Source organism: Tachysurus vachellii, chromosome 3 (genome assembly GCF_030014155.1).
Source record: "Tachysurus vachellii isolate PV-2020 chromosome 3, HZAU_Pvac_v1, whole genome shotgun sequence".
NCBI lineage: Eukaryota > Metazoa > Chordata > Actinopteri > Siluriformes > Bagridae > Tachysurus > Tachysurus vachellii.
The window spans coordinates 32,288,862-32,313,081 of record NC_083462.1 but is presented as its reverse complement, the minus strand read 5'-3'; the positions used below and the strand labels follow the sequence as shown (position 1 = coordinate 32,313,081).

At 42.2% G+C, this 24,220-nt stretch overlaps 3 protein-coding genes across 7 annotated transcripts in view; 2 read left to right on the top strand and 1 right to left on the bottom strand.

Moving 5' to 3' along the window:
* On the top strand, positions 1-16,886 carry niban1a (niban apoptosis regulator 1a). The gene is made up of 14 exons (XM_060866832.1): positions 1-193; positions 4,642-4,772; positions 4,919-5,047; positions 5,149-5,263; positions 6,480-6,644; positions 6,725-6,840; positions 8,468-8,572; positions 9,901-10,063; positions 12,608-12,795; positions 13,218-13,352; positions 13,605-13,712; positions 13,949-14,056; positions 14,151-14,262; positions 14,343-16,886. Exons 1-14 carry the CDS (start codon positions 142-144, stop codon positions 16,496-16,498), a joined length of 3,783 nt encoding a protein of 1,260 aa, XP_060722815.1. The 5' UTR covers positions 1-141; the 3' UTR covers positions 16,499-16,886.
* A 2,164-nt stretch (positions 16,887-19,050) lies between these two features.
* On the top strand, positions 19,051-22,872 carry grcc10 (gene rich cluster, C10 gene). 5 transcript variants are annotated; one of them, XM_060866837.1, is made up of 4 exons: positions 19,051-19,201; positions 19,467-19,519; positions 19,651-19,827; positions 20,615-22,872. In XM_060866837.1, exons 2-4 carry the CDS (start codon positions 19,468-19,470, stop codon positions 20,752-20,754), a joined length of 369 nt encoding a protein of 122 aa, XP_060722820.1. In that variant the 5' UTR covers positions 19,051-19,201; position 19,467; the 3' UTR covers positions 20,755-22,872. The 5 variants fall into 5 exon arrangements, with proteins under 5 accessions (XP_060722820.1, XP_060722821.1, XP_060722819.1 ...); XM_060866838.1 differs by having other exon boundaries at positions 19,081-19,178; XM_060866836.1 differs by having other exon boundaries at positions 19,086-19,201; positions 19,428-19,519.
* Positions 22,873-24,046: 1,174 nt separating this feature from the next.
* Positions 24,047-24,220, bottom strand: part of srd5a3 (steroid 5 alpha-reductase 3) — a 4,803-nt gene continuing 4,629 nt past the window's right edge. Inside the window, exon 5 of the mRNA XM_060866835.1 lies at positions 24,047-24,220. This exon is cut by the window's right edge and continues 195 nt beyond it. Coding sequence (XP_060722818.1) covers positions 24,156-24,220 — 65 coding nt within the window. The 3' untranslated portion in view covers positions 24,047-24,155.

Here is a 24,220-nt window from a genome sequence, read left to right as displayed (position 1 = left end):
TATCCAGTGCGCCATTTGAGACAGAGCCGCTGTGTTGTGAAGGCAGCAGTACGGTTTGAAACTTGACTTAGAAAAGAAACGCAGCTTCAAGTGACACAACCTGAGTGCTGACACAATCAGGGGTCAAAACTAACACTAACTATGGGAATATCGTCCAGTCTTCTGGATGAAAATAAACACAACTTCATTAAAGGTAAAGTCCAACCATTTCATTTTTCTCCATCATTTTACCTCCACAATTAGCACACAGATTTCTTGATGTATTAACCAGAGCTGTCAACATTAGCTTAGTTTTTGACCTGCTCGTGTTGCCCCCTGATGTTTTTTTTTGTTTATTGTGTGTGTGTGTGTATGTATGTGTGTGTGTGTGTGTGTGTGTGTGTGTGTGTGTTCATGTACTGTATTTGTCTGATGTTTGTTTGATTGCTGGCATCTTGTGTTTCTAATTTACATCATAGCTAATACTTACATTAGTACTTTTATTAAATGTATTGTAGCTTTATTGTTATTTCAATATGTACTTTTATTTACTTTTATTTTTTTAGGGTGACTATTACCATCTGTCTAGGGACTACAGGTGAAAAATAGCCATCCTCCTAACTCTGGCATATTGACAGAAATGTTTATTAATATGCATTGTCCCTGTAATAAACAAACAAACAAACAAACAAACAAACAAACAAACAAATAAATGTAAACAGCTGAGTGGGTAAAATGTCAATATGTGAGCAGAATGCTGTAGTTTTCAACCAAAATACAAACTGAAACAAAATTGTAGCTGTAATAATATTTTCTACAGACTATAAAGGTCATGTGATTAGACTAAACGTGTCTGTGAATAGAAAAGACTTAATCTAATTTGAATGGCAGTAAACTAGACAGAGGTGTAGCAGTAACACAGCAGAAAACCAGCATGAAGTGTCTTAGTAAGGGTTTGAGGCACTGGGAGGCTGTCAGAAGAGCTTCAGTGCATCTTGACACGGATTCTACAAATCTAGGGAAGTGTATTGAATAATGAACACCGTCGATGAACTCCAAATGCTTCCCTCGGGTTGGTGTTGTGATGGTGGTGATGGAGAAGAGTAACATGCTGATATGGCATCTCTGTTTCTGAAATCATTCGGTAATTCTGTTGTAGCTTGTGGATCTGCAAAGTGGTATAGGAGAAAAAGATTTGTTGCCTCTAGAGTCAGAATAAAGTCTTAGTGACTTGTTGCCTCTAATGTCAATAACGTCTTAGTGTCTTATTGCCTCTAATGTCAGAATTAAGTCTTAGTGACTTGTTGCCTCTAATGTCAGAATAAAGTCTTAGTGACTTGTTGCCTCTAATGTCAGAATAAATCTTAGTGACTTGTTGCTTCTAATGTCAATAACGTCTTAGTGTCTTATTGCCTCTAATGTCAGAATAAAGTCTTAGTGACTTGTTGCCTTTAATGTCAGAATAAAGTCTTAGTGACTTGTTGCCTCTAATGTCAGAATAAATCTTAGTGACTTGTTGCTTCTAATATCAATAACGTCTTAGTGTCTTATTGCCTCTAATGTCAGAATAAAGTCTTAGTGACTTGTTGCCTTTAATGTCAGAATAGTCTTAGTGACTTGTTGCCTCTATTGTCAGAATAAAGTCTTAGTGACTTGTTGACTCTAATGTCAGAATAAAGTCTTAGTGACTTGTTGCCTCTAATGTCAATAACGTCTTAGTGTCTTATTTCCTCTAATGTCAGAATAAAGTCTTAGTGTCTTGTTGCCTCTAATGTCAGAATAGTGTATGCAGCATGGCATAATAAGCTAAATTACACACATACACACTTATTTTTTTTAATCCATTCCTTTTTGACAAATTTGAACTATATATATATTGTGTATGTGTGTGAGGAGGTATATTGTGTATTGTGTATGTGTGTGAGGAGATATATTGTGTATTGTGTATGTGTGTGAGGAGATTTTGTAAGACAGGTGAAACATGCGTATAAGGTATGTGAGCACAGAACTGGCCCTGCAGGTCAGGCGTGATTGCTTTATGCAGCCTTGCCATCAGAGTCTGATTTCACAGTTTAAGAATGCCAGACATCTCGACGAAACACTGACACACCCACAACCATCTAAACTCCAATATAAACCATCCCAAAAATCAGCATTTAGGTCTATTTATTTTTAAAAAAATATCTATGCTGCATGTGATATTTCTTGTGTTATATTTCTTGTGATATTTCCCAATAACTTTAATGGAGTGGGTTAGGGGCTGGATTGGAGTGGGTTAGGGGCTAGATTGGAGCAGGTTAGGGGCTAGATTGGAGTGGGTTAGGGGCTAGATTGGAGTGGGTTAGGGGCTAGATTGGAGCAGGTTAGGGGCTAGATTGGAGCAGGTTAGGGGCTAGATTGGAGCAGGTTAGGGGCTAGATTGGAGTGGGTTAGGGGCTAGATTGGAGCAGGTTAGGGGCTAGATTGGAGTGGGTTAGGGGCTAGATTGGAGTGGGTTAGGGGCTAGATTGGAGCAGGTTAGGGGCTAGATTGGAGTGGGTTAGGGGCTAGATTGGAGCAGGTTAGGGGCTAGATTGGAGTGGGTTAGGGGCTAGATTGGAGAGCTTTAGGGGCTAGAGTGGAGAGGTTTAGGGAGGTAGAGTGGAGCGGTTTAGGGGGTAGAGTGGAGCGGTTTAGGGAGGTAGAGTGGAGCGGTTTAGGGAGGTAGAGTGGAGCGGTTTAGGGAGGTAGAGTGGAGCGGTTTAGGGAGGTAGAGTGGAGCGGTTTAGGGAGGTAGAGTGGAGCGGTTTAGGGAGGTAGAGTGGAGCGGTTTAGGGGGTAGAGAGGAGCGGTTTAGGGAGGTAGAGTGGAGCGGTTTAGGGAGGTAGAGTGGAGCGGTTTAGGGAGGTAGAGTGGAGCGGTTTAGGGAGGTAGAGTGGAGAGGTTTAGGGAGGTAGAGTGGAGAGGTTTAGGGGTAGATTGGAGCGGTGTGGAAGAGTAGAGTGGAGCGGTTTAGGGAGGTAGAGTGGAGAGGTTTAGGGAGGTAGAGTGGAGAGGTTTAGGGGGTAGAGTGGAGCGGTTTAGGGAGGTAGAGTGGAGCGGTTTAGGGAGGTAGAGTGGAGCGGTTTAGGGAGGTAGAGTGGAGCGGTTTAGGGAGGTAGAGTGGAGCGGTTTAGGGAGGTAGAGTGGAGCGGTTTAGGGAGGTAGAGTGGAGCGGTTTAGGGAGGTAGAGTGGAGCGGTTTAGGGGGTAGAGTGGAGCGGTTTAGGGAGGTAGAGTGGAGCGGTTTAGGGAGGTAGAGTGGAGCGGTTTAGGGAGGTAGAGTGGAGCGGTTTAGGGAGGTAGAGTGGAGCGGTTTAATGAGGTAGAGTGGAGCGGTTTAGGGAGGTAGAGTGGAGCGGTTTAGGGGGTAGAGTGGAGAGGTTTAGGGAGGTAGAGTGGAGCGGTTTAGGGAGGTAGAGTGGAGAGGTTTAGGGGTAGATTGGAGCGGTGTGGAAGAGTAGAGTGGAGCGGTTTGGGGTAGATTTCATTTGAATTAAGCAAAAAGCAACACCTGATTCCTGCTATTTAATCAGTTGATCTTCACTTTCAATAAACTCAGGTGTGGTTTCTGCTTGGCTGGAATGCAATGTTGCACCCACACCGGTTATTTTCTGAAAAAGATCGAACACCTGTGGTGTGTGGAAAGCATTTTATTGAGCAAGAGGTACGAGAGGTCCATTCTTGAACCCATGAAAAATGCATCAGTATGACCTGAAAAGAGCTCAAGAGGGCAACCATTTTAACAAGCTTTAACAGTTGCTTTGAGTTTAATCTCCCCGTTTTACCTGTTTCTTGTCTGTATGATTGATCAAACTTGAAAAAATAAAAATGACCAAGCGGTTTATTCAGTCAGTGTGAAAATTTCCTGTGAAGCCCTAATATAGCATTAACAGATACTCAGTGAAGCGTATCTCACATCTCTGGCTGTTAATACACACTTGGACACATGGCTTCTCTGGGAGAATGTGCATGGGAACGTGCTTCCTGTGGGTTTTGCAGAGAAACATTGTTTGCTATATTTGCTCTGCATCTAGAAGAAGAAGAAGCCTCCTGAGAATTGAACACTACACCACAACTTTCTGATCAGTAACCCAGAGCCTTAACCGTTGTGCTACCAAGTGCCACATCTGGACCTAAAGCTTCTTTCTCTGATGATGGTGAACCTGCCAAGAACCTTGTAACCAATTGGCAATCACTGAAACATGTTGACAGACGATAGAATTACATATCAGACGTTCAACAAGAGCGCTAAGCTTTTATTCATTCACTCGTTCTCGTATTAACACCTTACTGCTTCTATGTGTTGTACATCACCACAACCTACAGTTGTATCAGTCTCACTCTCACTGTGATCCATGTGCCACCATACAGTAAGTCTCATGGTGTTAGTATTGTATAATGGATTCATTTACAAACTACAATCGTGAACCGTGTAGCATGTAAATATAAAGTTATAGAATATAAATGTCTGATCAGGCAAGCGTTTTAAAAACACTGAAATCTCATTTGGATCATAGACCGCTCTGTTTGTTTAGTGGACATGCTTACATCACAGGCAAGTATGAAGACGTATAATTAGGCGACCGTCTGGTTTGCGCATGCTGTCTCGTTCACTGTTTCGTGTGTTTTGCGTGTATTTCAGGTTGGGCGCAGACGGAGCTGAGGCATTTTGCATCGATCTACAAGAAACAGTACTCTTTGGCCTTTCTCTCCCACGTCCATGATGAGTTGGTGCAACGGAAACAAGAGCATACTCAACTCCTTAAACAGCGGGTGAGGACTTCTTGGATGTTAATGAGTATCGGATCTCACACGAACGCATCATGGAGACTAGCCTTAATTTGGCTTGAATGACAAACCAAGAACAACTGACCTCTTGCCGAATATTTGTTCACTTGTGTGTTTGTTTTACTACCCAGGATCCCCCACAGGAAGCAGAGGTGGTCTACCAGGAGCCTGTGCTCTACTTTTGTGATAACAGGAAATGGAAGGAGAGGTTTGTGGTGGTTCGTGCCAATTACTCTCTGGAGTGCCATGAGAGCTATGAGGCAAGCTTTTCACCTCTAGGACAGAAAAATGAGGGAATTGTAATGTCCCCGTGACTGTAGATAAATGCTAAAGATAAAATGCTAATCTCTCTCTTCTGCAGACGTTTATCAAAGGCATACCACCACTGTACAAGCTGCCAGCTACAGGAGGCACTATTCTGACCACAGAAGAGAAATACATGGAAGTGGTAGACAGATGCTTTCCAGATACTGACAGTAAGCAAGACCAGGGCTGTGTTTTTGTTCTCCATATTATTTACTTGACCAAGTGCACTGACATGGGTTCAATGACCCTCTTAGTCACCAGGGGGCAGTATTCATTACCTGTGTAGCATTACCTTGAATGCCTTCATACACATGCACGCACTTGCCAGGACCTTCTAACAGTTTAATGTTAATCCAGACCAAGAACCCAGAACCACTTAATAATAAAGATCAAGATGTGCAGAAACAATACGGCCATATGATGGTGAAATTATATAGAAATTCCTGCCTCATATGTCACTTTGGGACATTATGAAAGGTTATTCATGCACACAAGAAGCCATACAGGTGAATTCTTTCTTATGTGACTATTTAATAAGTGCTTCAGAGTAAAGCTGCGTTCTACACACATAGGGATTTTTATCTCTGAAAATCTTGAAAACCAGTTCCTACTACTGGTTGCCGTAGTAATATACTGTAGATTATCAGCGCGTGGAGCGACTAGCATTTCGTTTGACTACAAATCAGTTTTCTGATAAAATGAAACATTCTGGAGAGAGATTTTGGTGTTTTGTGTGTAAAATAAACAAAGCAGTATTTACCTGCATCAGAGTAGTCATTCTGTAGTCACTCCGTATTCTGCACTTACATCTCTGGACACGCCTATGTCTAACCTAACGCTCACTGTCACTATGTCGCTTTGAATAACTGTATGTGTGAATGTAGCATCAGACGTGATGAACTGCTGTGCCATTGTTTAGGATTTAGAATTGGCACAAAAGCTACATATAGTCGTGGCCTAATGGTTAGAGAGTCTGACTCCTAACCCTAAGGTTTTGGGTTCGAGTCTCGGGCCGGCAATAACACGACTGAGGTGCCCTTGAGCAAGGCACCGAACCCCCCCACTGCTCCCCGGGCACCGCAGCATAAATGGCTGCCCACTGCTCTGAGTGTGTGTTCACGGTGTGTGTGTTCACTGCTGTGTGTGTGTGTGTGCACTTTGGATGGGTTAAATGCAGAGAACAAATTCTGAGTATAGGTCACCGTACTTAGCTGTATGTCACGTCACGTCACGTCATTTTCCCCTATGTTACTGCTCAATAGTTTGAGTAAGACTTGTTTCACTATAAACACTGTATATTTGGTCACGTTTGGCATGCAGTGTAGACTACATTATATAGCCTGACAGATTCTGATTGAGGTCTGAATGGTGTGTTTTGTGTTGAAGATGTGAAAGAGGAATTTGCCCCTCCAGTGGTGGGTATGCCAGGCCAGTTTCCAGTGTACCTCCGACTGCCATACCAGAGAGACTACTACTTCTGCTTCCTTCAGGAGGCTAAACAAGCCACGTTTATCTCGGTGTTATCTGACTGCATTCGCCACCAGAATCAAGGTAACACCACTGGATCCTATACATGGATGGTACCTCACTTTTGAGTGTCCTTCTCAATCATCTCAATCACCTCCTTCCAGACTTCTTAAAGAAGAAGACGTATGAAGTGCAGGCCTTCGTCAAAGCCATCCAGCTCTACAGGCAGGACAAGGGCTACTATGAAGAATGGGATATGCTGATAGGCAACGATGTGCAGGTAGGAGCCATTTCCATTGCTTTGTATCAGCCTGTGTAGTCAAAAGTCAAGTCAAAGTTTATTTATAAAGCACTTTTTTAAAACAACAAGTGTTTGTCAAAGTGCTGTACATACAAAAAGGAAACATGTTCATTAATACAAAGAGTCAGCACCATAAAAGAAAAACACTTAAGACACAATAAAACAATAAAAGAAAGCAGCTCTCACATGGCATCGAACGCCAGACTGTAAAAGGCCAGATTTGAAGACCTCAAGTGTTTGAGCTTGTCTGATGTAGAGAGGCAAACAGATCCAGAGCTTCGAGGCCGTTCCTGCAAAGGCTCGGTCCCGCCTGCTCTTCAGTTTTACTCTTGGAACAGCTAAAAGCAAATGGTCAGCAGACCTTAGTGCTCTTGACAGAGTGTACAGATTAATCAATTAATCTGATAAATAACCTGGCGCTGAATCATTAAGAGATTTAAAAACAAGCACCAAAATTTTAAAATGAATCCTATAATGGACAGGAAGCCAGTGAAGAGACGCGAGAATGGGAGTGATATGTTCCCACTTTCGTGCGCCTGTCAATAGGCGAGCTGCCGCATTCTGGACCGTTTGCAGTCTGGAGAGAGGCCTGACTAATACCTAAACACAATAATCAAGGTGACTTGAAATGAAAATATGCACAACTCTTTTGAAAGTCTTTAGAGGACAAGAAAGGTTTCACCTTGGTGAGTTGTCTCAATGGGGGGCACGGTGGCTTAGTGGTTAGCACGTTTGCCTCACACCTCCAGGGTTGGGGGTTCGATTCCCGCCTCCACCTTGTGTGTGTGTGTGGAGTTTGCATGTTCTCCCCGTGCCTCGGGGGTTTCCTCCGGGTACTCCGGTTGCCTCCCCCGGGCCAAAGACATGCATGATAGGTTGATTGGCATCTCTGGAAAAATTGTCCCTAGTGTGTGATTGCGTGAGTGAATGAGAGTGTGTGTGTGTGTGTGCCCTGCGATGGCTTGGCACTCCATCCAGGGTGTATCCTGCCTTGATGCCCGATGACGCCTGGGATAGGCACAGGCTCCCCGTGACCCGAGGTAGTTCGGATAAGCGGTAGAAGATGAGTGAGATGAGTGAGTGAGTGAGTGAGTGAGTTGTCTCAATCTGTTTATCCAATTTAAAATCACAATCCATAACAACACCCAAATTTTTTACATATGGCTTCACATATGGATTCAGCTCACCGAGGTTTGTGTAGTACAATTAGCTTTTATTTAGCATTACATACTAAAACTTAGGAAACACCCTTTCATGCCATGAGTAATTTTGCCCTACGGTTTCCTTATACATGCACACCCAGAAAAAGCCCACATCACCAAACCGGTATAAACGAGTACACATCACCTGTAACGATAGTTTAAATACTGTATGCTTTATTTCAGTGAGTAATGTTGGAAAATAGGGAGTGTCATTGCATAGTTTCAGCTGCTTGTTCCATAGCAGCCAACATCTAATGGTGACAAATTGTAGAGGAAAAAGAGAAAAAATTAAGCCCTTAGCTGTATAATAATGATTTGTCTGAAAATAATCTTGGACCATTCTGACTAGTGAATATATCCATTTAGCACTCAAACCTATTCAATGTTGTATCATCACACTGCAGATGCTGACTAATCTAACCATTGAGGAGCTGATGCCGTTTTTAGAGAAAGACATGCTTACTCGTCTGAAGGCCAAGAAGATGGACAAGAAGAGAATGTGGTTTGCTGTGAGTAGGAACATTTTAGAAAAATCCAAACAACTTTTCTCTGCTGTCTTGACAACAGCATTGCTTGAGAAATCATGATCACAGAGACTTTAGTGTATAACTAGATTTGTAAAGTTCGTCACGACAAACTTTGATGTTGGCTTTGACGAGGCAAGTATTCGCAAAGGCCGGTGCTTTTTGGAGGCGAGTGGACATAAGGGTCAGTGTTACTTTTGGAGGCAAGTGGACATAAAACTTGTGAAATCTTGTGGAGCACTAGGATGCAAAAACATTTGGAGGCAAGTGGAGACGAGCATGTGTCGTCATCCGAAAACCTGTGACGCAATTCCCCTCATTGTGCTGAGTGTTTTGATATGTCACATGCCCATGTTGTGCAATTTTTTATTTTCACATGACGTCACGTGACATCATCAGAATACTCCTGAGGAAGTTCCCCTCATTGTTGTGAGTGTTTTGATATGTCACATGTCCATGTTGTAAAAGGTTTTTTGATTTTGCATATTTTGGGGGCGGGGCTGCGGCACAACCGAAAGGCCAGTCTGTACACCAATTTAAACCTTTGTTCAGAGTATCACCCTAAAGGAGCTGGCTGAGTTTGGTGTAGATAGTTCAAAAGCTTGCCGAGTTATAAACCTCCAAAGTTTATAATGGGAGTCTATGGGAAAAAAGGCCAATTTGAGACCCGGTACCAGAAGTACCGGTACTCGGATCGCTTAGAAAAGTAATAGCAACAAACTTCAGACCAGCGTCTACAACATGTCCAAATTTGGTGCATGTGACTCGAAAGCCCTAGGAGGAGTTACTCTTTATAAATTTTTGTCTAAGCTTAAATAGGAAAACAGAATGTTGGCTTCTACAAAGCGACATAATAATATTGTGATGCACCTGAAGACATTTTCCTTTCGGTTTTTGATGTATTAGACTCAAAACATTTTAATATATTAAATTTTGAGCTGTACAGTACAGACATGCATACGATTTTAGACAAGCTTTTAATACACGCTGAAAACGGGACAAAGACATAACCAAGTGGGACAAAGACATAATCATTAACATTGTTCAGTTTCCTACATTTACTGCAGACTCTCCTCAAGATAGTATTAGATAATATCAGAGTCCTGGTTGTACAATTTCTTTTTACTGTGTAAGATAATTGACTGATTGAATGATCTAAATCTGGGAATTCTTTGGAAGCAGAAGCAGGTTTAGGGCGTTGATTTGAGATTAAAGCTAGGACTGAAATGTCCCTTGGGTTTGTCTTCAAGCTAGTGTGCACATGCCACAGACCGATGCTTGTAGTGAATCATCACCTCTTCTTTGACCCACAGACAATTGAGGCAGCGTACATCCTGGTACAGGAGACTATGATGGAGGGCATGGCTGCTCTAAACGATGAGTGTCGAGAGACAACTAAGCAGCAGAGTGCACTCATGCGCTCAGATATGGATCAGATCATGAGTTCCCAAGCCTTTCTGGAGAACAAGCTCAGAGGTATCACCTCATGATGAACGAACCCTACTTATGACCTGTATGTGTATAATTATGTGGCTATATAGGGAGTCTAATATCTCAATATGCAACTGTTATTCACATCATACTCACAACATGGTGAGTGTTGAACAACTGTAATACATTATAGTGTTTGAGTGGCAAGGTGTTGATGTATACCTTTTGCACATATAGGTAGATGGTTATGCGTTACTTCAAATAAGAAAGAGAAGGTACAATATATGTATTATGGTATAGGACACACTCACTTGTGGCTAGAAATGAGTACACTTACAGTAGCGTACACTTAGGCAACTAAAAAACACTCTTTATAGAAGTCGTCAGAAGAGAGAGTCATGAATCTTGTTTCTCTTCTTTATGGAACGTTGATTATAGATGGGAAAGTGCAACTGGAGACAATATTCACAGTGATAAAAGCTTGCACATACACATCAGCCATAACATTTAAAGGCATCTGCCTAATATTTTGTAGGTCCCCATTGTGTTGCCAAAACAGCTCTGAACCGGCAAGGTCCAGAGCCTTTGCTCCCCATATGCATTATTGAGCCTTGGGCTTGACCCTTGACCCATGGCCCTTGTCAAAGTTGCTCAGATTCTTACCCATTTTTCTTGTGTTTTCTTGCCCTCACAACAGAACAGCTATGAGAACTAACTGTTCACTTGCTGTCAAATATATCCCACCACTTTACAGGTGACAATGTAATGAGATAAACAATTTAATTCCCGCCACCTCTCAGTGGTTTGATCGGTGTTATGTGGTGAACCCAGCTGTCCAGTCTGGCCATTTGGCAGACTCCCTTAGCGACTTACACTCCCTTATCTCATTTCTATTCAACTGACAGGGTTTCCACTGGGTCATAAAAAGTCATAAATTTAACAATAAGAATTTAAGGCCATAAAAAGACATAAAAACGTCCGGATTTTCCATACAAGGTCATAAAAAACATTTAGCCACGTCTTAAATTGATCTGCTCGGCCATTAATTTGTTCTTCAATCAAAATGCGCTCGCGGCTGCAATGGCATTCATTTGTTTGGCCTGTTGTAGTTCTGTATGATGAATCTGGGTGGTATCACACTGGTATCACAGCGTTCCAGAACTACAAGGTCCATGCGGCAGCATAGACTTGTCGGAAGGACTTTCATAGAAACCCGCGCGAACTCCGAACATACTGTATCATACTGAGTCACTGCTTAGTTTAATTTAAATCATCCTGGCTATCACAATGGGAAAATGTACCTTTAACGATCTGTGGCTCGAAGACGGTGCGTTTAGTAGCTGGCTCAAGCCCGTCGCTAACAATCGGTATCAATCCTATTGCACTCTGTGTAAGAAGACGTTGGAGCTGTCTAGTTTAGGCATAAAAGCCTTGAAGTCGCATGCAAAGTCGGAAAAGCATATCGTTGCTGTATAAGGCCTGCAGCGGGTGCAGGCGATCCGTCACTCTTTAAATAATAAAACTTGTTACTTTCAATGAAAGTCAATAATAAAGACTTTTGAAAGGAATTTTAATGACTGAAGTTATTTATCGTAATTTGTGTAGGTCATAAATTCAAATCATAATGGTCATAAAAAGGTCTTAAAAAGTCTTAAATTTGACTGATTAAACCCTGCAGAAACCCTGAACTGAGGAATTGAGGTTAAGGGCCTTGCTCAGGGGCCCAACAGTGGCAGCTTGGTGGACCTGGGTTCAAACTCACAAGCTTCCGATTGGTAGCCCAACACTTTAACCACTAGGCTGCCACATTCCCCCACTAGGTAACATGGGTTGCCAGGTGTCTGTATAGCATGTCTGTAAGGCGTCATTCTCCATCTGAGGATTAACGCTGCACAGCACAATATGCTCAGGAGGAAATCCAGTGCTGTACTGCTTTCACTGATGAGAGGAGTTGCCCTGAAGTGTGTTTGCTTCACATAATACTTTGATGAAACTGTGTTTATATAATATGTTGTTTATCCCTTTAATTTTCATTCTTAAGCTTTAAATATATATTCAACTTTAGATCTTCTGTCTTAATATCACAACCATACAGAATGATAAACAGATATAAACAACTGACAAAAATTGAGTATATAATTCTCTATTAGGGGGCAAGGTGGCTTAGTGGTTAGCACGTTCGCCTCACACCTCCAGGGTTGGGGGTTCGATTCCCGCCTCCGCCTTGTGTGTGTGGAGTTTGCATGTTCTCCCCGTGCCTCGGGGGTTTCCTCCGGGTACTCCGGTTTCCTCCCCCGGTCCAAAGACATGCATGGCAGGTTGATTGGCATCTCTGGAAAATTGTCCATAGTGTGTGATTGCGTGAGTGAATGAGAGTGTGTGTGTGTGCCCTGTGATGGGTTGGCACTCCGTCCAGGGTGTACCCTGCCTTGATGCCCGATGACGCCTGAGACAGGCACAGGCTCCCCGTGACCCGAGGTAGTTCGGATAAGCGGTAGAAAATGAGTGAGAGATGAGAGAGAATTCTCTATTAATATATTAACAAGTTCTGTAAGAACTTAGTCTTATTCACTCCCACTCTTTTAACAGCCACAGTAGCCGAGCTGGCTACCGAATACTGCAAAAATAACATTGAGCCTCGCCTGCCGGCCATGCTGGAGGAGATGATGGGGCCCATCAGCTTGGGCTTTGAGGAAGCACGCCAGGTCAGCGAGAGAATGATGGAATACCTGTGCAAGAATTATCAGGCGGGCTTGACCAGAGAAGAGCTGCAACAGGTGAGGTGAAGTTTAAATAGTAATAACACACATAGGATGTCTGTATTGCAACTGATTTTTATTTAACAGAAACACATTCATCCTATCATCCAGAGATCACATTTACATTTTTGCAGACACGCTTATCCACTTACTGAAGTGCTTTGAACTCTCGATCAATAAACACATCCTTGTACCAGAGCCATCCATGGCAGAAGTACAAATGAGTACTGAGGGAGGGACATAAGGTCAAAAAGCTGCATTCGGCTGGCTTTTTGTGCCTTGAGGACGTATGTGCTAGTATGTCTCATGATAGAAGAGAGCTGCCTGATCAAAATAGATAGAATATCTTGACAAATCATTAGTGTATTTTATGCTCAATCCATATAATCCAGCCAGTCTGTGATAAATAGAATTGGCTTTAATACATGTTCTTGTCTTAGGCTTTGGTGGAGATGAGTAAACCAGACTTAAAGAGCTGTTATGAGAAAGTAAGTGGCCTGAGGGATCAGATCCATGAGTTCAGCTACCCAAACTGTAGAGGACTGGAGCACAGCACACAGATTGATATACAACAGGTATAAATATCATACACTCTTACTCTGGAATAAACGTTTGTTTTAACATTCAATCTAAGCCCTTAGCTCTGCAATTACAAAAGCAATGAATGTGTAGCGTTTTGCTGTGATAAATCAAAAGAACATTTGTTCCAAAGTTACATGTAGCTTTGTATATAATTCGTACAATTTGTGCCGAGACTGATAAAGCTCCAGTTCTTTTAATAAATGTTATTTTACTGTGTTTAAATGTCACTTGCTCTGATGGTGCAGCTGGTGGACAACGTGTCCTACACTTTTGCACTACTTCTGAACAAGTCTTTGGAAGACGACACCAACCTATTAGATGCCATGACAAAAGCCAAACAGAGGGTGCTGAAGGTGCACGCGCACACACTCTCACACACTCACACACACACATACACATACACACACACACACACACATATTACTGTCTTTGAGTTTTATTTTACACTGTTGTGAGAATACAGGAGCTGAACACTGCTTTGCCCACAACCCCTTAACTACAAGAACATTATCACATACACATTCAGTGCACTGTAGCATGTGGCTCAAATCAGTAAACACTTCTTGTGATACAACTGTGTACCCACCAGCAATATGACTACGACAGCAGCACACAGAGAAAGAAGATTTTCCAAGAAGCTCTGCTCAGCATCACTCTACCCAGTGTCAAAGCTTTTCTAGCTCCTACGTTCAAAAAGGTACGGCTATAAATATGAGTGTTTATTATATTACAAAAAAACATTATTAAAACATTATATTATAATAAAACTATAATAAAAATATTCTATTTAGGAACTGCCGAACTTTGAACAGTACATATTTGATGATTATGTAAATTTCATCAACGTGGAAAATGTCTATGAGGACATATTGCGGCAGATACTAGAGCAGGACATTGGAAATGGTAAGAAACAAAAAAGGAATGTTGTTTTATTCGGTTTAGGTGTCTGATTCTTACTTTGTCTTGTTCCTGTTTATTTACAGTGGTAAAGGAAGCTGCAAGCATGAAAAAGTACAACTTATTTATGGAGTCCAGGTACCGTTTTAGTGTTTCCAGCAGGTACTTCTCTATGCCTGACAGCCCAGACTACAACAGCTCACCCACAACAGAGCTCAGTTCTCTGCCATCCTCCCCTTTGTTGAGTCATGGCCTAATGGTGACTGGAGAAGATCCAGGTGTGGCTGAGAAGGAGGTGGAGCAGGAAGAGGTTCAGGCTCATACACAACCAGAGCTTATTAAGGTACCTGCTGGTGAAGACCCAGGCATGTCTGTGAAGACGGTAGAGCAGGAGGTCATCATTGAGGCACATGAGCAGACAGAACTTAATAAGGTACCTGCTGGTGAAGACCTAGGCATGTCTGAGAAGACAGTGGAGCAGGAGGTAATCTTGGCCCAGCAGGTAGAGATTCAAGCACAAGCACAATCAGAACCTATTAAGGTAGAAACATCTGTGAAAGCTGAAAAAGATGACAAAGTGGAGGATTACAGAATGCTAGAAGTGCCTGTTACTGCTGAAACTGAGATACGAGTCACACCTGACACTCTTATAGAGCACACAGTAGTTGTGGAGGACATGCTTGTTGCCACTCAAAATTTGGAGGAGAAAATGTTCACAGGGGCTCCTAATGTAGTGGCCATAAACCCAGAGACATTGCTAGATCCAGCTAGCTACTCAAGCATAGAACCTGCACTGAAACCTGCAGGTCTTCCACTGCTCCAGTCTAGTCCACCAGTCCAAGATAATCCTTCAGTTGGGGCTAGTGCTCCGAGCCAGGATGATCCTACACCTGTACAGGCTAGTCCTCCTCCAGTCCATGCTAGCCCTTGTCCCACTCAGGCTAGTCTTCCTCCAGTCCAGGCTAGTCCTACACCAGTCCAGGCTAGTCCTACACCAATCCAGGCTAGTCCTATACTAGTCCAGGTGAGTCCTTCACTAGTCCAAGCTAGTCTTTCACTAGTCCAGGTTAGTCCTTCTCCACTAGTCCAGGCTAGTCCTTCTCCTCCAGTCCAGTCATGTCCACCAGTCCAGGCTAGTCCTCCACCAGTCCAGGCTAGTCCTCCACCAATCAAGGCTAGTCCTACACCAATCAAGGCTAGTCCTACACCAGTCCTTGCTAGTCCTTCACCAATCCAGGCTAGTCCTCCTCCAGTCCAGTCTTGTCCTCCTCCTGTTCAGGCTAGTCCTACATTAAACCAGGCTAGTCCTACATTAATCCAGGCTAGTCCTACACCAAACCAGGCTAGTACTCCACCAGTCCATTCTAGTCCTCCACCAATCCAGGCTAGTCCTCCATTAGTCCAGGCTAGTCCTCCACCAGTTCAGGCTAGTCCTCCACCAGTCCAGACTTGTCCACTAGTCCAGGCTAGTCCTCAAATCAGGACTAGTCCTCCTCCAGACAGATCTAGTCTTTCTCCAGTTCAGGCTAGCCCACTATACCAGGCTAGTCCACCAGTCAATCCTACCCCTACACTGGCCCAGACTAGTCCACTAGCCCAGGTTAGTCTTCCAGCTCAGATTTGTCCACCAGACCAGGCTGGTCCTCCAGTGGTTCAAGCTAGTCCACCAGTCCAGGCTAGTCCACCAGAGGGAGACACAAGGCCCATGGACCAAGTGTTGCAAAGTGAAAGTGTCAAATGTATCTCTGCAGAGAGTGAAACAGAGAGTGCAGCCAGCATTAGTTCATCTGTAGAAACTGCTCCAGATGTGCCAGGCTCTTCAGGCGTACAACTCGTAGTGGCACAAACCAGCAACAACAGTGAAGACGTCAATGTTTCAGTGGATGACCTCACTTCCCTCAGACCTCCTAGTTATGAGGTCATAGTGAGCAACGTGACAGACTTTTCTGATGATTCATCTTGGACCACGGAGGAGGAGGGTGATAGCATTGAGGAAGATGAACTGACAATGGACACCACAGCAGATATGCCAAAACCCGAGGTCTGTATCACAGTGAAGTGTGAAACTATGTCAGATGTTAGTGCCAGTGTGACTGACAATACTGCAGATCCCAAAACTGAAGCAGCCAGACCTTTAGATTGCATCAAGGAAATCCGTGAGCTTGTGGTGGAAGTGATTGAGGTGGAGGAGATAGCTCAGCACTACCCTGACAAAGGAGAGGTCCACTTAAACACACAGTGAAGGAGAACGCTGTGTTAATATTTATAAGAGACTTTCTGAACAATCTGACATACCGAGTAGTTAAAAACGCTGTCATGCCATGACTTAATGAGCTTATTTCTCTATTAAAGTCATTTGAGTAGTTTAAACAGTTTATACATGTGAGTAGAAAGCAAAGTGGGTTTTAAGTTGTTTTATAATTGTTTTGGATTGACTAAGGACTTTAAGCTGCTGTTGAAAGAATGCCTTTGTTTGTCGTGCTGGTGTTATATGCTTTCATGCCCACAAATGAATAATCGTGTTCAAAGCAGGGGGAATAAAAATATGTAAGTTGTGTCTCAAAATAATGAATAATGTTTCATGCATTTTCAATTTCTTATTTGTATTTAATAAACCTCTTAAATACGAACCCTTTGAAAAGACTGTTCTATGCACGTTCGGTGATTCGTTAAGCCTGCTATACAATACATGACTTTAAATATCCTAACGTATAATGGAAAAAACCTACTAACTGCACTTTCCCATGGAATTGTGTAGGTTTTTATACTAACTGAAAAGCTGGGGATGCCATGCACACAACAGGGGGATGTGGTAGCTTAGTGCTTAAGAAAGGTTGTGAGTTCAAATCCCAGGTCCAACAAGGTGCCACAGCTGGGCCCCTGAGCAAGGCCCTTAACCCTCAATTGCTCAGCTTTTTGAGAACCTTTAACACGTAAACGCTAGTTATTTTCTCTCTCTACTTTTTTTTAACTGCCGAACATTCACTGCTAGACTCGGTGAGCCAAAGACGTACTTTAAATCTGTGCAAATCTCAGTGGCATTTTTTTTAATTATTTGTGCTGTCTGCATCAAAACCTTCTTGATTTACACGAATCAAAAACAATGGCCATAATTCATGTAAAAGTTGTCCAGTATAACTCATAGCATTAGATATTAACTATATGAATAAAAATACAGCTATTTGTATGGACAAGAAGGGCTCAGGTAAGTGAAGATAGGAGATATTGAACTGGATCATTTTTTTAGTTTATTCCTAACAACAGAGATTGAAGAGGCTTGAGGAAGCAGTACCATCTATTTACCATAAATGATAAAGATAAAGACAGGTACATAATTGTTTGTATAATGTCATTAATGATTGTGTCACAGTATCTAACTGTTGAAAATAAATAATGAATAAGAGATTTCATGGGAGGGAATTGACCCAGAAACTAGTGTGAACAGTGTTGGGAGTTACAGCACTTTCTATTATTTTAAAGAACCAAAAGTAATTGGATAAACTAACAATCCTAAATTCAATCATTTTTAATACTTGATTGTAAATCTGCTGTTGTCAGATACTGCCTGAGGGCTGAAACACAAATAATCAGATCAAGTGTCTACCCTTCTCTCTCTCTCTCTCTCTCTCTCTCTCTCTCTCTCTCTCTCTCTCTCTCTCTCTCTCTCTCTGTCTCCCTGTCTCTCTCTCTCTCTTGCTGTCTCTCTCTTCCTCTCTCTCTGTCTCTCTCTCTTGCCCTGTCTCTCTTGTTCTCTCTCTCTCTCTCTCTCTCTCTCTCTCTCTCTCTCTCTCTCCCCTGTCTCTCTCTCTCTCTCTCTCTCTCTCTCTCTCTCCCTCTCTCTCTGTCTGTCTGTCTCTCTCTCTTGCCCTGTCTCTCTTGTTGTCTCTCTCTCTCCCTGTCTCGCTCTCTCTTTCTGTCTGTCTCTCTCTCTCCCTGTCTCTCCCTGTCTCTCTCTCTCTCCCTGTCTCCCTCTCTCTCTCCCTGTCTCTCTCTCCCTGTCTCTCTCTCTCTCTCCCTGTCTCTCTCTCCCTCCCTGTCTCTCTCTCCCTGTCTCTCTCTCTCTCCCTGTCTCTCTCTCTCTCCCTGTCTCTCTCTCCCTGTCTCTCTCTCTCTCTCTCTCTCTCTCCCTGTCTCTCTCTCTCCCTGTCTCTCTCTCTCTCTCTTTTGCTGTCTCTCTCTCTCCCTCTCTCTCTCTCTCTCTCTCTGTCTCTCTCTCTCTCCCTGTCTCTCTCTCTCTCCCTGTCTCTCTCTCCCTGTCTCTCTCTCTCTCTCTCTCTCTCTCCCTGTCTCTCTCTCTCTCTCTCTCTCTCTCCCTGTCTCTCTCTCTCTCTCTCTCTCTCTCTCTCTCTCTCTCTCTCTCTCTCTCTCTCTCTCTCTCTCTCTCTCTCCCTGTCTCTCTGTCTCTCTCTCTCTCTCTCTCTCTCTCCCTGTCTCTCTCCCTGTCTCTCTCTCTCTCTCTCTCTCTCTCTCTCTCTCTCTCTCTCTCCACCACCATATAAACACTTACACTGTAGGTCTATATTTAACTACACTATAATGTTGTGGGCGATTTTAAAATCAATAACTTTGTCAATAACCAAAGCTATACAGCCTGTTTCGACTACTTTTGTTTAACATGTTGCACACGGACGTTTCTGATGGTCGCACTAATCAGTGTAACACCCGGAACTGCCGTGCATTTGTTGACTTCTTGTCAAGATATACGAACATTTTATTTTCTCACCCGTATTTCGCCAAACCCATCCTTCTGCAACGGGATTGGTTAATATAGTCGGTAGTCGGTGATGTGATTGGTTCGTAGATTTTAAGCGTCTGTTGTTAGCCAATGAACTGAATAATCGTTCCGCTCAGGAAGCGAGTTGTTGGAATACGGGTGGGATAAAGAAAATAACGCGTAGCCAAGCGCTTGGTGTAACTTTAAAGTCAGTTGTTTGTTAATTGTATTGTAAGTAAATACTTAAACCTACCGTGAAAAGATTTCCTTTTGTGCAGAGCTTTTCAGGTTGATTTCTCAGTTTAATTCATGTTTGTTAGTTCTAGCTGTAGATATATTTATATATAGGTGTTTATATCTAGCTGTTGTATTGAAATGTAGGTTATTATTTGTGTTTCCTGTTTATTTGCTTGTCCTGTGAACATGTTGGCATTGTGTTATGTTTTATTTTATTTAGAAAAATCTGTGTACTTTTGTGTTTTAAACATTAACCCAGAATGGCATCAGCTCCAGCCCAACAGCCCACACTGACAATAGAACAAGCCAGAGGTAAAGATCAAGTCCTCAGTCATCCTCATGAGCTGCAGCCTGTTCATGTGGACCTGTCCATCTCAGTGTGTGTGTGTGTGTGTGTGTGTGTGTGTGTGTGTGTGTGTGTGTGTGTGTGTTTGTGTTTACAGTGGTGATGAGTGAGGTGATCCAGGCTTTCTCTGTGCCTGAGAATGCCTCTCGGATGGAGGAGGCCAGAGAAAGTGCCTGTAATGACATGGGGAAGATGCTCCAGCTGGTTCTTCCTGTGGCTACACAAATCCAGCAGGAAGTGATCAAGGCTTACGGCTTCAATAACGAAGGAGAAGGTGAGACACCGTTCTTATAACCTTTTATCGATTTCATCTTTTGCTCGACGGATGATACGAAAGATCTTGCTCTAAAAGTGCCATTGCATAACCAGGAGACTCATTCTAGTTGTAATATGTTTGTCTTGTCGAAATCGTTCGCTGATGGAGACTTTTCTGTAGAATGGTACCTGGCAGCATGGCTGTCGGTGTGTTGAATAAAAATAAAAGTCAAATCCTGTCTTCAAATGATGGCAAAGAGTCCTTTACGCGGTGCTGACTGATGGAGCCATGAATATAAGGGACCTATTTAAACTGTACCCTAAAAATTTAAGTGCATACAATATGATTCAGTTTTATTCCAATCCCCAGAAGTCATACAGAAGTTTAGAAAAAAAAACATGAGTTTTTTTTTTTTAATCCTGCATTCTATCATTACATCTTGTTGCCAGTGGTACACTGTGATGTGTTTGTGGTACAGCGATTTCTCGAAGGTCATTCGTTAACCATGGAGACCACAGAGACTCCCGGTCTCTGCTATTGAAGCTGTATGATCACTGTAGCGTCCATGATGGTGTAGCTAGAGATTTCTGAGTTGCCTTCTCAAGTAACAGACACTAATATCGACATGTTTGTCAAGCGCAGACAAACCTACTGCTAGCTTTTCCAGTGGAAAGTAAAAAATAGATCCAGGCTATACAGCATGCACGTCTAATCAAGAAGATAACTCATGGCTTTTCTGGACATTATAGTCATCTGTAAATATGTCCTCTTGAGCATATCCTCTTTGCTTTGGTTATTTGTTCAGGTGTTCTGAAGTTTGCCAGACTGGTGAAGATGTACGAGTCTCAGGACCCAGAAATCGCTGCCATGTCGCTCAAGCTGAAGTCTCTTCTCCTGCCTCCTCTCTCCGCTCCGCCCATCGGTGGAGGAATTCCAGCTTCGTAAATTCAGCTCAATCAACACCCACTTCGCAGGGGTTTAAAACATATTCACTTTAACTGTCATCCGAAATATAGGTGGATTTTCCAGACTGCGATTATTAAACAGATTCACAATCAGTGTCTTTTAGTGGGTTTAAGACACGTTTTTACCCACCGCAAAGAATTTCAGTTTATGTTCTATATGTTACAGAAACATCACTGCTGTACAGTCTGTGCAATTTATCTCCGTAGTTGTCGCAGTGACAATTCCAAAAGGACGGAAATCACCTGCTATAAAGAGCACAAACAAATAAATCCTACATATCACAGTCTGGAAAATCCACTGTTCATATCCTGAACTTCTCACATTTCCATGGCATTCCTACTTTTGTATCATCATTGCATACTCTCGCTCCTATTTATTTGTATTACGATGTATTATAGTACGATTCTTTTTGCACAAACCTGGACATTCCTCTGAAATAACAACAACATTTGAAGAGGTGAGTGAAAGAGACTTTAAGCGATATCTCACTCTGATGTAAATCCTGCAGCTGCTGTGGAAATTCCAGCAGTGCAAAGATCCCGAGGAACAGTTAAGCCAGGAATAAGATGTATGGTATGTAGTTAATCAGCAAACTCTGTTTTCTTTGCTTTAGTTTTTTAGTTTTTGCACCTTTTTCCGAACAAATAATAGAAAATTCTCTAACCCAGAGTCTTTTACTTAACTAGCTTCCTCAATCCACTTCCAGTGCTACAGTAACTTTATAAAGGCAGCCAAACACTCCAGACACTGGAGGCTTAAAAAGAACGACCTACACTTGTCGTCCACTTTATTAGGAACGCCTGCACTTTCAAGCGTTTATCTAATTAACCAATTATGTGGCAGCAGCGTAATACATAAAATCATATGGGTGAGGATCAAGAGCTTCGTTTTATGTTCACATCAAACATCAGAAGGAAGAAAAAGTCTGATCTCTGTGACCTTAATCGTGGTATGGTTTTTAGATGGGCTGGTTTGAGTATTTGAGAAACTGTTGATCTCTTGCTGGGATTTTCACACACAACAGTCTGTAGAGTTTATAAGGGATAGAAGAAGAAAAACCAGAATGCATTGTGTGAGCGACGGTTCTGTGTGTGAAAACACCTCGTTGATGAGAGATCTGAGGAGAATGGCCAGATTGATTCAAGCTGACAGGAAGGATATAGTAAGTCATATGATAACAGAAAAGCATCTCGGCATATGTTGTATATCAAACCTTGATGTTAATAATAATACAAAAGCAGAAGACCTCATCAGGTTTCTCTCCTGTCAGCCAAGAACAAGACTCTGAGGGTATCATGAGCACAGACTTGCATAAATAGCCTCAGATTCCTGTTCTTAGCTGACAGGAGTCAAGCCCAATGTGTTGTTCTGCTTGAGTGATTATATGGCTTACTTTATCTTTCCTGGCAGCTCAAACCAATCTGTCTATTTTCATCTGAACTCTCTCATCAACGAGGTGTTTCCACACATAGATCCGTCACTCACTTAATGTTTTTTTTGTTTTCTGCACCGTTCTGTGTAAACTCAAGAAACTGTTGCGTGGTGTGAAAATCCCAGCAGAAGATCATGTGTTTCTCAAATACTCAAACCAGCCCATGTGCTACAACCAAGCCACAGCTACAGTCCCAGAGATCAGACTTTTTCTTCATTCTGATGACGGATGTGAACATGAATTGAAGCTCTTGACACGTATGTGTATGATTCTATACATCATGCTGCTGCCACATGATTGGATGATTAGATAACTGCTTGAACATGTAGGTGTTCCTAATTAAGTGGACAGTGAGGTTGCAACAAATTTCAGTAATTTTGTTAGGAATTTTCGTCTCAAAGCTCCAGGTCAATACTAAAGAACAAGCCCGTTAGAAATAAGATGAACATATGATAGCATGTTATGTCTGAACTGACTGCTGCATGTGATCTAGGACGAGGAGAAACTTTCCTTCATACTGTAAAGTGTCCGATAAATCTGTGAATTAATGTTCAGTTGCATCACCTTCATCAAAACACTATCCACATTTTCATTTCCTTGAAAAGGTTTGTATTTTTTGTGAATTCATTTTTGGTGTGCAATAAAAACTCAAATCAGGATCATCACTCTTGGTCTAAAATGCTGCTATTTACTATTTCTTTCCAAACTATTATTATTATTATTATTATTATTATTATTATTATAGCAGTTACGGTTTCGAATGCATTCTGGGATTTCACTGGATATTTTGCACTATTGTATGACGGAACTCTAGCATGGTGATGTGTAATGATGTACTGGATGTACTCTACACCATACAGCTACTTTTTTAAAACACATACTAAGTTGGATATTCAGATTCACACACGTCTTTTAATTACTTGTGTTTTACTAATGCGATGTTTATCTATTTTTTTTTAGCTTGTTGTATTTCAGGTGTTATGGTTAACCCAAGTGGTTGCTATTGTATTTCATGTACTTGCTAAGGTGTTCTGAGGTGGAAGCTGATTGGTTGCTATTTTACCCCAGCTTGTTGCTAGGTTTGTGTGTTGCTAGGTGGTTACTATCTTGTTGCTAGACAGGTGCTATCTGTATCCCAGGGGCTTGTTATGGTGTTTTGTGTGTTGCTAGGTGGTTGCTATGGTATTTTGAGTGTTGCTAGGTAGTTACTATGGCATTTTGTGTGTTGCTAGGCAGGTGCTATACGTATCCCAGGTTTATTTTATGTATGGCTCGGCAGGTGCTATGGTATTTTATGTGTTGCTCTTCAGGGCCTATCAGTATTCCAGCTGGTTGCTATGGTATTTTATGTGTTGCTCTTCAGGGCCTATAAGTATTCCAGCTGGTTGCTATGGTATTTTGTGTGTTGCTCTTCAGGGCCTATCAGTATTCCAGCTGGTTGCTATGGTATTTTATGTGTTGCTCTTCAGGGCCTATCAGTATTCCAGCTGGTTGCTATGGTATTTTATGTGTTGCTCTTCAGGGCCCATCAGTATTCCAGCTGGTTGCTATGGTATTTTGTGTGTTGCTCTTCAGGGCCCATCAGTATTCCAGCTGGTTGCTATGGTATTTTATGTGTTGCTCTTCAGGGCCTATAAGTATTCCAGCTGGTTGCTATGGTATTTTGTGTGTTGCTAGGTGGGTGCTCTCTTGTCGGTAGGCAGTTGCTAGGCTGTTGTACATTGAATAATAAAGTCAGGTGTTTTCGTACAGCAGTGTAGGAAATGTTGGAGTTTTTAGAGCACTTTTAGGTGTGAGCTCAATTCATGTTGTAGATTCATTACAAACTGCTGTCCAGGCTTCTGTTTTATCTTCTATTATGTTTCTCTTCTCATTGTTTTTCATATAATTTATCACAGTTTCGACGTTTATATATTTTATAAAATAAACAAACAAAAAAAACGGTTAATTACAGCAAGAATGGAAAGATGGCTTTGCGGTCAGAGGGATAAGCTTTAAACGTCCTTCTGTAAT

Excerpts from the sequence above, each read along its gene's own strand:
- niban1a (XM_060866832.1), top strand. The coding sequence starts at position 142 with ATGGGAATATCGTCCAGTCTTCTGGATGAAAATAAACACAACTTCATT. Across the intron at positions 5,264-6,479 it reads ATGCTTTCCAGATACTGACA|ATGTGAAAGAGGAATTTGCC; the intron begins GTAAGCAAGACC and ends TTTGTGTTGAAG. Across the intron at positions 13,713-13,948 it reads CCAAACAGAGGGTGCTGAAG|CAATATGACTACGACAGCAG; the intron begins GTGCACGCGCAC and ends TGTACCCACCAG.
- grcc10 (XM_060866837.1), top strand. The coding sequence starts at position 19,468 with ATGGCATCAGCTCCAGCCCAACAGCCCACACTGACAATAGAACAAGCC. Across the intron at positions 19,520-19,650 it reads GACAATAGAACAAGCCAGAG|TGGTGATGAGTGAGGTGATC; the intron begins GTAAAGATCAAG and ends TTGTGTTTACAG. Across the intron at positions 19,828-20,614 it reads CTTCAATAACGAAGGAGAAG|GTGTTCTGAAGTTTGCCAGA; the intron begins GTGAGACACCGT and ends TTATTTGTTCAG.